The sequence below is a fragment of the Coturnix japonica genome, chromosome 3, assembly GCF_054131305.1.
Source record: "Coturnix japonica strain WE chromosome 3, WE-NBRP24, whole genome shotgun sequence".
In the NCBI taxonomy this organism is placed as follows: Eukaryota; Metazoa; Chordata; class Aves; order Galliformes; family Phasianidae; genus Coturnix; species Coturnix japonica.
The window spans coordinates 71,502,082-71,520,490 of record NC_140665.1 but is presented as its reverse complement, the minus strand read 5'-3'; the positions used below and the strand labels follow the sequence as shown (position 1 = coordinate 71,520,490).

Genomic DNA, 18,409 nt, shown 5'->3' with positions numbered 1-18,409 from the left:
ATCACGCACAAATTCAAGTGCCCCACTGATGCTGCTCAGGAGAACACCCACCAGACTCAGCACAGACAGCTCAGCACCAGCAGATTTCTGGCAGAGCAACTTTGGTTTATTTGTTTTCCTCCCCTTTCTGGGGCTCTGGCTTACAGCACTAATAATCATCACTGGGCAAGCAGGGAAAGGGCTGCTCCCTGATTTAGCAAGGATGGTCCTGGACTCTCACTGAAGGTCGTTTGCTTACAGTATCCTCTGTGGTCCAATTGCATTAGCTCTGCCTTTATGAAAATTTCCTTTGAAAAGTGAGTCACTAAGCCAAGCGGGAAATTCTTTTGAAATAGAAATGAAAGACACATTGAATGCAATTCTCCAGGTAGTGATACTTGGAAAACTCAATCTCTTACCTCATCCTATCCACGTTTACCCTTTTCCTAAGGAAACTTGCTCATCGAATTAGACTGAGCTGAGATTTCTTTTTAACCACCTTAGTAGTTATGCTATTTTTTACAAGTTTTCCAGCAGAAAAAAAAACACCAAAACAAAACCCAAAAAACCCACAGACATACTTTATGAGGAAAATGACTATCAAAGAAAGTGGGTTAGTGGTTAAGTTTCTGTTCCTAACTAGGTTAAAGGAGTGACAGACTACTTCCTTCTCAACAATTCGTTATTCCAGGCCCTATTGTTTTGTTGCTGCTATTTTAAGCAGGTTGTCAGAACCTGTCTGTGAAGTGAAGTCTTCTCTCTAGTATTGTATTCCAATAACTGATTTTTAACAGTTGCTGGAGGCTGAAGGAGCTGGGTGAAAAGGCAAACTCTTACGCATTTCTGTAAAGTCCCAACAGCTCAGATATCGGTTCTGGTTCCGTGCTTCTTTAATACTGGGTTTAGGACACTCCAAATTGCATATGCTTCTTATATGTGTTAATAGAATTCTCAGAACCCCTAGGGTGCCTCCTTCAACAGGAAGAAAAATAAAAGGCAAAGATGATCTGGAGAGCACTTATCAGTGGTGCTCTTCCGATACTTGTGATGGTGGTCTGTATCCCCATTTGGGGGATACATTCACACATTTGGGGACACATTCACCTACACTGAAGGTAAGTTTGGTTAGGTTGCAGTTGGACTCGATGATCTTTACGGTCTTTTCCAACTTGAGCAATTCTGTGATTCGATGTTTGATTCTAAGTCACATCAAGCATCCCTCTCCAAATCATATTTTGGGCACCGAACACCTGTGGCATATGCTCCTCAAGGGCGCTGGTCTACAAGTAAAGAGTACCCTAAAAAAAGCAGTGAGTAGAAACCTTTCACCTACTTCGCACTTGATCAATACACAAACAGGTGATGTTTTGTGACACTAATTCTGGGACCAGCAGCTCTCTGGAACCCAAATCAAGAGAAACAGGGTCCAAACTCCAGGGGAATGAAGTAGTGTGGTGAGATAACCTGGGGTCAGAGTCCATCAGCTTTGCTCCCATAGAGCAGAACGAAAGCCCACCTACAGCAGCCAGCCTGTGCATTGTCTCCACCTATCAGGTGTTGGCAGAGAAAAAACCCAAAATACACTCTGCATGTTGTGACGTGGCAAATGACAAGGGAGCACTCTGGGAGGTCGTTAGGACAGCAAGGTCAAACCTGCAAGTCTGTAAGTGGAGAAGGATTAAAACAGCCTATTTCCAAGCAGCGTGTGTTTCCTAATATTTTAATGGCAGCATTAGTGTGATCTGTTTACTAGTGGCTTACTCTGGGTAATGCAGTACTACGTTAAAGAGCATTAATTTCATCACTATAATTTAAATCACAATGTCCTGAAGAGAAGAAAATAAAGCATTATCAGCAGACCCAAGGAAAACACTTGCTCAGCACAGTATAGAAAACCTCCCCAGGAGAAAATGAGGAGCAAACCCAGGAGTAGAGTAAAGCCCTGCTAGCCCTGCCCACAGCCTAGCACATCTGCCTGCCATGGCACACGGAGATGCTGCAGCCTGCTCCTTCACTGCTCTTAGGATTACTCCTCCTTTCAGCCATGCTTTCCTGCGCACACATGCACACTATTATTGAGAACAACCTATAGTCCCCTATATCCTTCTCATTTGACTCTTCCGGGCTCACTTCTGCAGCAGCATCTCCACACAATTAGCCAATTATGACAGCTAATTAGTCATCAAACCCCAAAAGGCTCACTTCCTGCTCTCTTCACTGTATCCTGCTGTGCATTAGCCCCTGCTGAGCAAGCAGCAGCACACATGGGTGGAAATCCAATGCCCTCCTTAATCCCACTCCCTGCTCTTTTTCACCCCTCATAAACACAGCACTTCAGAGAGTGTCAGACTGCAAATAACCCTGGTATCTCTGAGAAGAGCAGTCCTGCATGGCTGCTATAGGGCCTCCTGAGTGAAGTCCTACACAGAAGATCCCAGACAGCCTTCCAAGGAGATTCCTCTCCCCTCTGCATGTCCCCAGTTCTCCAAATAGCAACAAACAAGAGCTGGCCTCAAACTACTGGTACAGCATGGTAGGGATGAGTGCATCAGAGTTCACCAGGCTGCTCAGCCCTTCCTTAGAGCTTAGCAGAACACCTCAGTAAAGGCATCATACACATCTATCTGAAAGGTATCTTCCAGAGCCTGGGATACAATGAGAATTAAGACTGAAGGATATATTACAGTTCACTCTTTTCACCCCTAGCCCAGACAAGTGCAGCTGGTTCACTTGGCTGGTCATTGCACACAAACCCCCAAACAAGCACCTGCTGCTCCCTAAACTGAAGCAAAAGACCTCTTTGGAGCATTTCAGTGTTACTAGATCAGCCAGACACACAGTTTCATTCAGATGCTCTCCAGTGCATGCAGTTTGCAAATGCAACTCAACACGCTCACAACCAAAGTGGGCTTCCACATGTCAGCAAAGGCATAGCTTTAGCTTGCTGATACACAACAGCAATGACAAGCAGAGCTGGAACCACGTTGGCAAGCCTGGGATGAAGAATGGTGCTTGGTGTCATGCACATGGGCAAGGGAGGGAGAGGAACAGGACACTGCCAGCACTCATCAGCACACAGACACACTGTCATCATTCAGCTGTTTGGGTTTGCTCAATACCAAAATTCTGATAAGCTATGGACATTTCGGAGGCCAAACAGACCTATTTACACAAAATTAACCACGAGCGCTCAGCTGACAGGGAATAAATAGAAGTTACTCTTTGCCTCTATAAACAAAGAAAGTGCTGGGAAAATGGCAAGTCATTGGAGAGAATAAGGGAGTGATTAATAGGGTCACAACAATGGGATGTATGTAATATGTACTTATCTTAAATCCCTACCTCATGCCCTCTGTCTTGCACAGGACATGATTCACTGTCTGCTTCTGAGAATGACCCAGACTCATCGCTGGAGTTTGTTCCATAGGATGGCTCACATTTAATCTGGGCTCGAACTGGGTTGTACAATCCATCTCCCACCACACCGGGCTCCTGGTGCTCGGGCGCCAGGAATCGGGGGCCTTGGGAGCAAGGGGAAGAAGAAAGCTCACACAGACGTAGACTGCAGGGAGAGCCGCCGCTGCCGTCCTCTGCATATGAGTAGGAAGAGCACGAGCTGGAGGTCCTCGTTCTGGTCTCTAAAGGAGGTGAGCGAGGGCAAACTTTAATTGGCACTGGACAGCTGGTGTTCGGCCGCATCCTTCCTGACAAGTGATCAGCTGTCAGTCCGCTGTGGGAATAGGTCTGAGAGCTGGGGAGAGACTGGCTACCACCAGCCCACAGACCCTTTGGCACAGTCTCAGTGAGGTCTTTGTCCAAGCTGCTCACACCAGAATATGAATGCACCGAAGTGTTTACTTGGTCACAAGTGTTTGAAGAGAATATAACACTCCTCCTGTCCAGTTCCCCCTCTTGCTTACAGAGAGTTTCAAAGCCGGGCCCCCTGAGCGGCGATCCCACCGTGAAGTTGGAAGCATCCTTCTGCATGGCATGGGACTGTCCATAGTTCCCTGTGAAAGGGACGTAATCAGTTTTGTGGTCACCCTGAGTTGTCCCTTTTTCAAAAGGGCACGCTGGACTCCTGCCAAAGTGCTGTTGGGAAGTGCTGGGGAAGCCAACCAAATCTATGCTTTTTGTTCTGTTGAAGAAAGACCGCAAGCAAGAAGGAGAAGACCCACTTTTTGGCCTGTCGATGCAAGTGGGGCTTGGCTGCTTCCTGTCCATTTCAACATCCCCTTCTTTATCCCTGATGTCAGGTTCATCTCCAGACAGGCAAAGCGTGATGCTTTCTTCATCATTCTCTTCATTCTGAGGCTCACTTTTTATCTGCCCCATAGCAAGTCCTGATTTGAGGCCATTTCCAGAACTCTCTTCACTGAATGTGCTTGCAAAACCTGAGGTACTGATGTGTGATGTGTTGTAGACATTCTTGGTACAAGCAAGCTGGTATTTCTTGTATCTGGGGTACCGTGTTACTGCATCTTTGTCCAAATTGTCCTTGCTGTCTCTCAGCATGTCAGAGTTGGGCAGAATCCCTTCTCCTTTGTCTGTGCCAGCAACGGTGGTTTCAAAATTGAAGGGCTCCTGGTGCATTCTCTCTCTTGGGCAAGATATTTTTGACGTCTCCGATTCCATTGTCTCCTCCTCATCTCCATCTGAGTTTTCCTCATCATGCATGCGCTGACAAGTGGTATCCTTTTTGCACAGGAACAGGCCATCTTCGTTGTTCAGCAGCTGAGTCTGAAGGAAGCTGAAGCAGGAGTCCTCCAAGTTGTGCATGCGCAGGAACTCAGCACAGTGGATGACCTCCTGGATGTTTTCTCTGCTGAGTAACAGCTTAGCAGTGTAGGCAAACTGTAGCAATGGACCAAATCCTCTGACAGTGACCTGTAGAAAAAAAGAGGGAAATTGCTAGCATTACCATCAGCTCTTGCTATCGTCCCAAGTCCTTCATGATGTTGTTAGATAACCTAACAGATCTAACATTCAGAAATAAATACTGCACGGCACCAATTATTCTTCTGTCAGGTCAGCAGTGATTCTGCATCCAGAAATGAACACAAATGCTTTTATTTTGCTTCTCTACATCATGTTGCTCAAATAAAGACCTGCGAACCAAGTTTCTGCTGTAATAAACGATCAAAAAACCAGACTAGTGTGCAAACCGCTAATTCTTGGATAGATCTTGTTTTCACTATGATTGCCCTGATGGAAGCTCTGGTGAACAACGATTTCAAACATAAAATGCTATTTAAACCCCAAAGGTATTTTGGAAAGGAAGCATTTAATTTTACAGACAAATTCCCTCTTTTTCCCCTGTATTTTTTGCAAGCTACTATAGTATAAATACCAGTTAAATGCTGACTGCACAGCCCTTTTCTTCATCCTATGGACTCTGTTTCTTCTCATATTGTTTCCGACTTTAGTGATTCTAAGGTACAGCTGACAGGAAAGCAATCCATACTCATAATTCAAATAATGCAAATCGCTCTAAGTCTCACCTTAGTACATAATTTTCCATCATTTTCTTCAGAGAAAGAGCAACAACTGTTTCCACGAGTTTATGGGTCTTAGTTATGCACCATTACTTGTCTTTTTTTCTCATTACACCATCTACACTATATTTACATAAAGTCATATATAAAAAATGTGCTTTCTCCCTCTAGCTCTTTTAGATGCTCTTTTAGCAAACAACTTGCTAAGCCATGTATATATACATATTGTTCATTCTCTACCATCAGTGCATTGGCACAGACTTTTCTTATATATGTTTTTTCTGCAACAGGAAAGAAACACAGATAGTTGAAAAACTCAGTGAGAGGGTACCTACATGCCCGGGCTCACAACCAAGGATAACAGCATCTCCACAAGAAGGAGATTCAGTAGTTGGATCACTAAGTTGAGACTTGAAAGACCACAACTCAATTTTCTTCCAATAGAATTAACACTGCTGAGCAGTGCAGAGAGTCAGAATGATGCTGCACAGTCACTGCTAGAGCCACTCTGCGAAGGGAGACACCGAGCTTCCACTGCCTGCTCCTAAATGCTATTTAATGCACAGCACATACAGACTGGAATATCACAATGCCTCTCTTGCTTGAAAATCACAATCAATATGTTAGGGAATTGCTCTGCCACAAAAAAGTTTGTATTTCCTCCTGCATGGAGGAGCAGCAGAGGATGGTTTTGAGTCCACTGTGCCAAAGCACAGTGAGGCATCAGGGCATGCATTTCTGATGGTCTTATTTCACAAACAGTAAAAATCTAAGTGAATAATTAGGTTCGTTCAAATGAAAAGCCTATAAATTTCTTACATTGCCTGAGGACCAGTGGTAGGGCTCACAGATCTTTACAGAAAATCCTGACATCCAGAAACAAGCCTTTGTTATTCACACACCTGCACTTGTGATGCTGGATTATGAAGACACCACAAATGGTGTAGACTTTGATGGAGAGAAAAATATTTTAAAACACTTCTAAAATCGCTCCCAATAGCTCTTCCTTACATAATATTACTGCACTATTTATCTGCTATTTTAAGAAACAGCACATTTTCATGCACACACTTACACACTTGCACATTTCTGTCTTACAATATGCCTCTGGTTCAGAACTGCCTAGATTTACAGCTGGCTATTAAACTGATCTCTGTCTTATCAGTGTTACACTTTCTGCCTATTTGTTAGATTATCAGCTCACTAAAGGCCTATCTGCATTTTATCTATGCAGTATGATTAACAAAATTGCTCAGAAACTTAATGAGCTACTCACAGCATTTCTTTGATAAGATCTTCAGTGTTATTATGCATTTCATAAGCTCAGCAGCAGTGTGGGTCCCTAGGAGCAGCCATAAATACCAGCTGGGGTTTTCAGGTCCCTTTTGCATAGCAGGGACTGCGGAGCACAAAGCCAGTTCTCCTGGCTGTGGTGTCCCTTAGCCACTAGGTGGAATGACTGCAAAGCAAATTAAAAGCATTTTCTGTTCAGGGCCAGGGTTTCACCTGCCTCCCCTGGCTGCAGAGCCCGAGGGTGACTCACAGCACTCCAGAGCAAGGCCATCTCTGTGCTGACTCAGGCTTTCGCTCCCAATAAGGCAGCATGGAACAGGAGCAGGACAGATTTACAGCTGTTCTGTGCTGAGTGCATTAGTGACGGAGCACGAGAACACATATATTAGCCTCCCTGCAATGCTCTGCAGACCTCCCAGGTGTAGGAGGATGAGGATGCTGGTCCAGCATGTACCTTCATTCTGGCTGCTGAGATCTTACTCAGTGACACAACTCTCCTCATTCCAACAGAACCAGAGGAGGAAGGATTCCTTCCAAGCACCAGTGCTTCTCATTGCCCTTGGGGGGGAATTTCTCAAGTGCCAACACTTGAAACTACCCAAGCAATAACTCTGATAGTAAATGCTTCTAAAGGTCACTGGTAAGCACTGAAGTCAGCTCAATCTCTGTAGACGGAAGCTAAGTATTGATCTGGCCTCCATGGAGGGTCCCCATCACAGCCCCTCAGCCTTACAACTGCCCACGTTTGGTACTTTTGCCAGGAGAGCATCATCTGAGGTGTGGGTATGCAGCAATAGACTCCACACATTTGCAGGAGAGACTTCAAAGCTGCAGAGCTCACAATCACACATCTCTGACGGAGGAGGCGAGAGCAGAATTTAATATGATTTGACCTGACTGATGCATCCCAGTGAAAACAATGAACGAAACCAAGTTGATCTATGTTACAGAAAGGAAATAGACCATTTCTCTGATATACGTCTCTATTTACATATGAAAGTGACCTTTTCTGGATGGGTGAAACAAATATCAGCAATAATCTGTTTATCTTTCCCTCTACCATAAATAAGATGTCAAATATCAAGGGTTTATTTGCTTTTGAACCTTATTTTCCAGGTAAATTAATGTCTAAGTAGACAGGTTAATTTGTGGAAGCCTCCTCAGAACACCTCATCCAAGCCTATACACCGAGTTTCTGCTTTCCTGCCCTCTAAACATTTCCATTAATCCTCTATCCCACTTCTACTGCAACATTTATATGGACTTGACGGGCTGCAGGAAACAGGCAGAGAAAAAGCAACATGTACACACAGACCAGAAGAACAAAGAACAAGAAGCACAAACCAAGGAGAGCAAAGCAAAGATATGAGCTTCTTAAATGCTTGTTTCCCTTATCTTTCAAATCAGCTCAGAACTGGACTTCTCTTGTGCACTGGAAGAAAAAGTGAAGGAGGGAAATTGTGTTTTGAATATCCATACCCCCATGAGTTCAGGATACTGAGGATTGGGCTGGAAATAATGCAGTGATAATCATCATCAAGAGTGTGGTTAATCAGCATTATCCATATTGAATTTACCAGCAAATCTAGACAGTGGACTTGTAGAAAATAAGCGTACAAAACCTGTGTTTGTTCAGCCCAATGCTGCTTTCTCCTCACAGGGCCATGTACAGTACGATGCTCTGTTTAGTTTTAATCGATTTAAGCAATCAGACTTCCACTACTTCCTTTGGGAGATTATTGCCAGACTCTACTTAAAACCTCCTTGTGAGGAAATCTTCCTTCCCTTATTTTCCTCCTTTGTCTCTCATGATATTTCCTTTATGTATTCCGAGTAATGTTTTTTCCTTCTGGAGAAAAAGCTGCAAAGCTGTTAGACTCTTTGTCTCCACATCTTCTGCAGTTGGTGTTAAAATGTTTTAAAAAAACCCTGTCTAATTCTAGGAAAAAAACATCGGTCACAGAATAAGAAGCTTAGATGAGAGTCAGCAGTAAGAAAAGCTAGTAAGGAAGGCAGCATTGCAGATCCAAATACAGAGCGTATATCAGTCTGATATTTCTTGCGGATGGGCTGGACGTGCTGCGTGCTGCAGAGTTCATTAGTGCATACTCATTAACCAACTGCCCAGACTGCCAGATGTCTCAAAATCCCAGACAAACAGACAAAATCCTCCAATTCTGCACAGACAACATTTCTTATGGGGAGGGGGTGGGGTTAAGAGGAAAAAAAAAGGTTGTTTCTAAGAGAAATGTGGATGTCTGGTAACCCTGCTTCTGACGGGTAACTGTATGAAATGTTGCATCTGGATCAGGTTGGCCCCAGAAAAATGCTAGCAAATGTGAGTTCAATTTTAAGAGGGGAAAAGTGATTAAGGGAAAGGAAAGATCACTGTAAACATGTAGGAATTTAAAACTTGGCAAGACGGTATCTAAAATGGAGCAAGATAAGGTTTACAGTAATCTGATGCACACTACCACCAAGAACAGAGAACTGTCTAGTTTACTGTGGGGTGGCTTTGCTGATTGCAAGCAGAAGAAACAGAAGAAGTGAAAATGTCAGGAAGCTTTCCTGACTCTGAACCTACTGGTGAATTCAGTGAGATCTTAGAATGCTTTCCAGGAAAGAGGATGGACACTTTATGTCTGAGTAAAAGCAAATCAAAGCTAACAAAGCACAGCCTTTTTCTGGTGGGGTGGGCTTTGACAATTTGGTATGCCTTTTCTGGCCCTGGTTTCTGTGTTAGTGAGGGCACATTGCCAACCACCTTCCAGAAAACAGCATCGAAATTCAACAGCAAATGTATGTAAAACAGTTTATTTTAAAATAAAGAGAATGTGGGACAACCTCAAAGAATTCTTTTTTCCTACCCCTCAGGTTACAATAAGCTCTGCAGCACATTAGCTGCTAAATCCCACCACATCATGGTGAATTAGATGGTCAGACCTTTGGATGCACTGAGAACGCAGAAGTCCCGACTGAACAGCGCACGTGTGGATGATTATCTTTGTGCATTTGAGTCGTCTTGCTGAAATCAATAGGAATACTGATGGGTGTTCTTTGAAGCATGCAAGCTACTTGTAGGATTATGGATTATATTTTTAGTACTGTGATTTTCAGGTTAAATTCATCATCAGGCACCTAAAAACAGTTAGAAAACTCACATCTCGAATCTCCAGACATCGATTTAATTACTAAGCCATTTTGTAGTGAAGGAAGAAACAAAAATTGAATCAAACCTCACATGCCGAAAACCAAATCCCAAACTGAATATTAATTTAAAACAATTGGGTAGAAACATATGAGAAATGCGACCATTTCTTGTGGAATAAATCCACTAGTTACACACTGCTATGCCCTACTGTGATACCCATTTTGTTAACAGTTTATCCTTGCTTGTGCAGTCTAAAGGCATCTGTGTAGACTGCTTAAATCCATCCTAGCTCTCGTGTTTGACTGATAAGCCCAAGGATGCAGAAAACAAACTATGAACCACCTCACTCGGCCAGCATGTTCCTAACACTCCAACTTATATAATCAAACACATGCTAGAAATAGGAGATAAGATTAGTGACAGTTAACTGCTGCTATTTTTTGTTCCACAGCCTGAAGAAGGTCTCGGGGATTAAACATTAACTCTAATCTTATTTGCTAAAATTAGCACACACTATATTCTTTTTCTTTTGCAGCCGATTGCAAGTATAGCGCATAAGTTATTTTCAGAGTGTAATCTGATAACAAAAATCAGTCACCGAGCTGTTATTCCATTAAGAGTTAAGAGACTTCCTGGTTATTTACTTTGTTATTTTTACCAGGGATGGTGAAGCCTGGCAGAGCCTATTTTTCCTAGCTTAAGGTTATTCGGTTTTGGAAAACTATCTGAAAGATGTAAACATATTACTAGGCTGAAACAGGTGAGCCATGCATGTGAAATACACAGTGCTAGATGTTCCAGTTTCACAGAATTACAGAACTATTAAGGTTGGAAAAGACCCCTAAGATCACCTAGTCCAACCATCAACCCATCACCGCTGTGCCAACTAACCATGTCCCTCAGTGCCACATCCATGTGGTTCTTGAACACCTCCAGGGATGGTGACTCCTCCACCTCACCTGGGCAGCCTGTGCCACTGCTTCACCACTCTTTCTGAGAAGGAATTTTTCCTAACATCCAACCTGATTTGTCTCTTTATATGCACACAGTAATCCTGCACACAATTAGAAATTGTTTGGAAATGATGATCCTTTTACACAGAGAGGGAATTCACGAGAAGCAGGAAAAAGTCAGACAAGGATTACAGAGATCAGAGTGCTTTCCCAGGCCAGTGACAGAGTGTAGGAAATGCCAGTGCATTTTTCCCCCCTTTGGCTTACCAGTGTTTAAATGTGCTCTCACCAGCAGCTCCCAGAGGCATTTTCCCTATATGCTCACAAAGCCGTGAAGCTCCTAAAATGAGTCAACACTATTGAAAATCAGCTTGGGTGAGAAGCACCAGATGCAGGCATTTGTAGCATCTGGGCTCTTAAGCAGGAGAGGAACTTAAAAATTGCTGGTGGAGAAGGCTGATGAAGAGAGGCTGTTGTTTCCACTTTATAAAACACTTTTAAAATGAAGCATATATCCTGCTGGCCCATGTTTTCCACTTTTCTGCATCAAGTAGTGCATGCAGATTTAGGCAGAAGGGCAACCTGAAGTTTGGGAGTTATTTATCTCTGTGTCTCACCCTCACCTCCTGAAACTGCACGGGAAATAAAGGTGTGAGCGGGAGGCTGAGTGGAGATGGCTATCAAGATTAATGATCTCCTGGGAATGAATGGACAGCCTTGGGATGTGATGTCTGCTGTCAGCTCCCATGAGACTGTGCTCACTCAAGGACCTGGGACCACTGGACCAAAGTAGTCATAGTGCAAATGTCTGTCAGAATGGAGATCTCCATGTTTATTTCATGATCTACAGCAGAAGTCTGAGTATCAGGGACTTAGGACTCTGGCTCCAACACACCCTTCAGTGCCATGCTGGCATAGCCCATACTGCCTGACCTTGTTTTTGCCACCTGGAAGAAGCAGTAGCCACCCTTCTACCCTTGTGGCTACTTGGTGCCTGTAGAGTATCACAATGATCCCCAGTGGAAGGGTCCAGAGGAGGGCCATGAAGATGATCAGGGGGCTGGAGCACCTCCCCTATGAGGACAGGCTGAGGGAGTTGGGCTTATTCAGCCTGAAGAAGAGAAGGCTGCGGGGTGACCTCATTGCAGCCTTTCAATACCTGAAGGGAACTTACACCCAGGAGGGGAGTAAACTCTTCAAAAGGGCTGACAATAGCAGGACAAGGGGGAAATGGTTTTAAGTTGAAAGAGGGAAGATTTAGGTTGGATGTTAGGGGGAAGTTCTTCACTAGGAGAGTGGTTAGGCCCTGGAACAGGCTGCCCAGGGAGGTTGTGGATGCCCCGTCCTTGGAGGTGTTCAAGACCAGGTTGGACGGGGCCCTGGGCAACCTGATCTAGTAAAGGTGTATGTTTGGTGGCCCTGCCAGGCAGGGGGGTTGGAACTACATGATCCTTGAGGTTCCTTCCAACCCGGGTCATTCTGTGATTCTATGATTCTGTGAGGCAGCGCAACATGAGCTGGGGAGGAAGTAGAGGTCACCCATCGCCAACTCACCCCGAGGGCAGAAACCAATGACTATAAACTGTGACTGTCACTCTCTGAGAAGTGCGTCAGTGCTGACAGAATGGCAAGTGCTTCAGAATTGATTGCCTGCTGCAAGGATGGCGTAAGCAGCAAGAGGATCGATGCTCGCATTATTGGTTATGTCAGCATTCGCCTACACATGACTTTGGGATGGAGGGTGGAAGCTAAGGCAGCCAATACACACAGGTTTCTCCAAATCAAATTCACTGTGGTAATGGTGCCAGCTTCAAAGTGTTCTTGGTTCTTGAGCGTGGGTCCAAGAATGTCAGGTGAACCAAAGAGGGAGATGGAATCAGAAGATGGTTTAGAAATAAGGTAAAAAAAATGGAAAGCAGTAAAAGTCAAAATAGAGTAATTTCTGATTCAACTGTGATGGTTATTTCAGTCTAAGACTTCAACTTTTATTTAATCTGGTTACTGAAATCCAACTAGAATTATCTTGCCCCTTCAAAAAATGAGATTGGTTTCAAATGAGAATAAAGATTTTGCTTTTGAAAATCCTGATGGTATCCTTGGTGATGTTCAACATCCTTCCCATCCAGAGAAATATTCATGGAAAATTAATTTACTGAATTTGCCACAAGCTTTAGTCATCCCAAATTCCACTTTCTTGAATACAATGGTTATTGAGAGATAAGGTAGGAATCACCAAACACAAGCACGAATGTTTTGCTGCTGACACAGTTCTGCTGAGGAAACAGGAGGCATCAGTGCAAAATGTGTATGTGAATATATTTGCAAAAAGAAAACATTACAGGACTGGAAGATGTGGTGCTTGTTCATGGCAGGGAAGCGCTGCCTGGATCATACCAGATGGCCCCTGGTACACCCAGCCCAGTGGTTTGGGGTCAGTTTATCTGCAGCATGCATGGCGTACAGGGATGTTTGTCCACACCAAGTCACAGCATGGCAGATTTTATTGTAAGAACCTTGCTCTGTAACTCATATTGCAGTCACACACTGTACAGAATAGTGGCTGTAATGCAGTAAAACAAGCTGGAGGAATGACAACGGAAGTGCTGCTGTTTGGAGAAAATGGCCAGATTTCACCTTAATGAACACTAAGTGGAAGGAGACAAGTTTTTCCTAGGTAATTAGGTAGCTTGGTGCATGTTATCGATGCTAGAGGCTGTCTCGGGTGTAGTTGGAGAACATAGAAAATACAGCAAGTACAGCCAGGGGAGCACCTGCAGACAGAAATAGGTGAGGAAGCCTAGAGGTGAATCTCTAGGCTGCCGTGTCCATGCTCCACATGGAGGTGTTAGAAAGAACATTGGAAGTGTTTCAACTAACTTTTCTCCAAAGGACTAACTCAGCAACGACATGCCTGAATCAACAAAGAACACTTACAAATCAGTGGCACTGATTAGCAGTTTAAATACTGGGGCATGAACTGGAAAACAAAGCCAAGGGAGATTGTAGCTGTGATATCTGTTGGTTTGCAGTACGCTTCTTTTTCCAATGCAGCTTGTACCTTAAGAAACACGGAAGGTAATAATGAAGGAAGGCACAATTGAGCTGCTAAGCAGAAGCGCTGCCTTCTCCCAATGGATGCACATGCCACCCATGCTGATACCAGCAGGGAAGAAATGGAACAGATTTTAACCCAAGAGCATAATCAGAAGTAAAGTGGAGCTGTGATTTAAAATTAAAATCAGTACCATATTTTTTTTGCAAAGGAAAAACTAAACTGACCCCCAGATTAAAAAAGAAAGAAAAAAAAAAGAGAAAGTGTTGAGCAGTGAGGAAGGCGAAGGAAGGAGTGGGAAAGTTTTCACCGAATATAAATTGTGAGAGAGAAGTCTGTGAAAGATCTGTTTAGGTTCATATCATGAGCCAAACTGGGGAGGAAAAGGGAAAACAAAAGGGAGTTTGAGAACTTCTGGAATGAAAAAAAAAAAGAAACTCTAAAAGCCTGCAAGTAGCAAATATCAAAATAGGAAGAAAATGAAGCTGAATGTAGAAATTTGCTAATTCAGAGAGTGTTTGGAGGAGTGGTTCAGAGTTTCTGAAGCTGCAATTAATACATAAGCAAATATAACAATATAGAAAAACTGGCATATGACACAAATACTCTCTCCCAATCCTAGTAGAATGTATTTAAGTGAATGAACTACATACATAGTAATACAGCGTACTAAACATACTGTAATTATTGTACAAAAATAAGAAATACTTCACAGCAAGGGATTTCCCTACAAACCTTACTGTTACACTTTGCCAGTATAGGAGAGGAGGAAACAGGCTGCCCTATGTATTGCTTTGAAAAGCACCAGGTTGCACTATGAGGAAGGGAATGGAGACAGGAGACAAAGGAGCTGAGGCAGCAGCAGGCTCAGGAGCTGGAGCCCGATCACACCACTGCAGTTCACAGATGCTCCAGGGCTGGCAAGAGCTGTGAGCTGCTGCGGACAATGCAGCTTCCAGCACTTCCCATGACCATGTGCCAGCTCAGCACAACACAGAAAACTTCCTTGTGCTGGGAGAGCAGGGAGCAGAGCCCAGCAACTCCCCCAATACTTCAAAGCCAGAGAGGCTTTTCGGGGCTGTGGGAGGAAAGAAACGTCAAGCGCTTTACTATTCTGGCATAATAACGCAATTATTAACAGGCAAGCTGAAACCCCGTGTAAATATCTCAGCTTCCTCCAGGCACTGCATTTTTAAAACAAAAACTGCCAAATGCTGTATTTGTTCCAGTTTTCATCCTGCTCCTCCCTCCAGCCTTTAAATTTCTGGGACTTAGGTAACATCACCTGTCCTAAGATGCTCAGAAGTGTTCTCCATGTATTAAAAAAGACAGCATTTCCACCTTGACCTATAGCTTCCCTGTTCTGGGAGGGAGGGGTCAGGAACTTCAACAACTCTTTGTGCATATGTGTGGTGATATATGCCTGTATACACCCACACTGGACGCTGTGAGAAAGAGGCAAGAGAAGGTGAAGGTGTGTGTGAGAGGGAGTGAATTAGTCCCATCTGTTCTGAAATCATTTTCGCCTTGTATTTCTATTACCGTCTTATTATTATTATCACACTAGAGCGCTTCTAAAAGGCTACAGTTCTGGCAGCCGGCATCATTACAGCTGCTCAGATTATTAACAGTATAAATAAACTCTTAGAGGCACTACTAAGAAAATATTAACTACAATTATCACTGCCTGATAAAATAATGAACAGTGAAGTGTTATTCTGCCATCTCAGTCACCAGTGCACATTTATGAGTGCTGTGAGTAATGAAAAACAGTTTATTTGCATACTGAATCAGCCTGGAATTGGTTCTTTCTGTTTTATTTTGTTTTTATAAAGACAATTTGAATTAGCATATTTCAGGCAGCACAGGCTGAAGTTCTATGTCTGCAGAATTGTACTCTGCCTTCAGTCCTGCAGCATGCAGCCCTATTAACTCTAAGACAGTCAGAAAACTATGCTGGTAGCAACACATACTTTTTGCCTGAGGCTGGTTGAAGCCAGTAGCAGTGGAGTCACCAAGAAGAAATCTTCTTTTCTACATAGGCAGAAACTTTAACCTTTCCTACAAACCTTTATTCATGGGTCTCATTGCTTTTTCTGCCTGTGAAGGGAACAACAGCCCATGTGAAATCCATGGCATTTCCTGCAGGAACCCTCCTCCAACCCATCCTGATTTTGCTTTGAGTGCTTGCTTTTCCTTAAGCACCCAGTGACACTCCCAAGCTCCAGCCTTCACTTACAGCAATCGGGAGCTTGGGTTAGGTTTTTAATTAACAGAAGTTATTATTTCCCTGCAACCATGGAGAAAGGGTGTTTTAATGTCTTGGGGAACAGAAGAATGACTGAAGAGAAGAAAGGGGAGCTCCCAGTCTGTCCTCTTAGCAACACCTTCCTTGGCAGGCAGGGGCAGCATTCACATATTTGTTTCTTGCTACAGTTGATTCAGGGTGTCATCATCTGTTCATTAGTGAAGATAATTATGATTAAGAGAAATAAGGTCTGAGGTCCTGAAGCTGTTTATTCTGGGGTAGTCACGCTGAAGCTTTGATTTGTGAATCCTGTTTTCACAAGGATGCTTCCCCGGTTCCTTCCTCCCCACCCAGCCCTGTGGAACCATCAGTCTCCAATCCCAATTAAAGACACTTTCTCATAAAAGCATCGAGCAAAGTCCCTACTTTGATTAGCTATTTCATACCAGGCCACCACAGCTGTATCTGACCATCAAAAGGGAGGGATGATGGTGAAGGTTGGCACTGAACTCCTCCAGACAGGCTCCCGTTGAGCTGCAGAACCAACCCTGCCATTCTGAGGAAAGGTCTGCACAAAACAGATGCCATCAAGACTGGCAGGGAAGCTCATGATTTGGGGTAACAGGTGGGAGATGTGGTAAACATGAGCCAAGTTATCAGGCTCTCCACCTGAGAGCACAAACTTGCCCCAGGGTGAGCGCGCATCAGGCTCTTGGGGAGGGATCATGACCCAGCTGATGAGGAGAAAATAAAGATAAGTTAAAGACAGGGATGGCACCAAAAATACAACTGGAAAGGAAGATAATAATGCAATGTCAAGAGAGAGCAAAAGAAAGGGGATTTCCCTTAATCTAAGTCAGAAAAGAACTGCAGCTTGCCTTCAGTGTTTTTATTCCATAGCCCCTTTTTGTGTGCCCTTTTCACAATCTGCCTAGTATCTCATGTTCCCTGCCTGGTCTCTGCTATGCATCTGTAAGCCTTTTGTTCCCCTAACCCCACCTTCAGCACGTCACCACGTTCCCAGTACTTGCACAGGGCTGTAGGCTGGCACAGCCCAGGGCTCTGGCTAACTCCATCACTACAATGCCGTGACAGAGCAAGCGAGACGTGAGATGGGGTGCTGAGGCAGGAAGAAGCTTGCGGCAGCCCTGCCTGTCCCTGTCTGTCAGCTGTGGGGGAAGGAGACTTTGGTGGGGGTAATCTGTCCCCCCCATAAATATTATGGCTAGGATGAGCCTTTGCTCCTTGGTGGAGAAGAACCACACTGTAGCACTCCTCCTGATTTCCCCCACAGCATCCTCCCTCTCATCCTATGCATCAGTTGGCCTCTTCTGGATGCCTAAACAGGTTAGACGTGGCTTGCCCTGAATAAGTCACCTACATTAATTTTTCCTCTTTAATTAAAGAGTTCTTCTGTGAAACAACTCATGAGAGCTGCTTTGTTGAGAGAAAGAAAATAAAGTACTGTTCTACACACATTTGCGAAGACAAATATACAAATGAATTCTGCTCCACGAGAAGCCCCAGTGGAAGGGAAAACAGAAAATGGTGAAGGAATTGCTGAAGAAGAACCGAAGTTCATTTTAAATCTGTGTACCATGTACAAATGCTGTCTTACAAATAGGATTATTTAATTTAAACCTTAGATCTGTCAAGTTCCATTACTTCAAATGGAGCCTGTCGTTTCTTTACTTCATTATAAATCAGGATTATATTACAATTTATGTTAGGTTAAGTCACTACTTAGATAGGAGGCAGTGAAGAAAAAAAAATTACACAGCAGTCAGTAAATAGAGCAAAGTCATTGCACTGTTCTTGAAAGGCAAAAAGTCATCTTGCTAAATGAGGGTCCAAGTTGTCCTGTACCAAGACTGTTACTAATAAATAAAAGACCTCTGGGAAAAGTGCTGAGCATACACTGGATCTATTTTCAGCTTGCATCAGCAGCTGCTGCCCCTGGGATCGCATCTTTGCTCATACCCTACACCATATGTAATCACTCCAGTGCTGCAACCAGTAAGATAATGAAAGAGCATGGCATAAATCTATACTTGAGTGGAATGCTAAATGAGAAAAATAATACAAAAAAGAGGGAAATAAACCACATTTTCAAGTCATTAGGAAGAAAGACTTTGACATATGAAGTGTTGCAACCATTAATAGCACTTATCATATAGAGTGGAGACAAAGAGACAAATTAATCAAACTGACAGAACTGGGACGTTTTATGCTAATGCA

At 43.7% G+C, this 18,409-nt stretch overlaps 1 protein-coding gene across 7 annotated transcripts in view; it reads right to left on the bottom strand.

Moving 5' to 3' along the window:
* The window catches only part of BACH2 (BACH transcriptional regulator 2), a 178,022-nt gene that overhangs the window by 13,233 nt on the left and 146,380 nt on the right, over positions 1-18,409 (bottom strand). For all 7 annotated transcript variants that reach the window (XM_015858931.3, XM_015858930.3, XM_015858928.3 and 4 more), the window contains one exon: positions 3,322-4,866. In XM_015858931.3, coding sequence (XP_015714417.2) covers positions 3,322-4,866 — 1,545 coding nt within the window. The remainder of the gene's footprint in view (positions 1-3,321; positions 4,867-18,409) is intronic.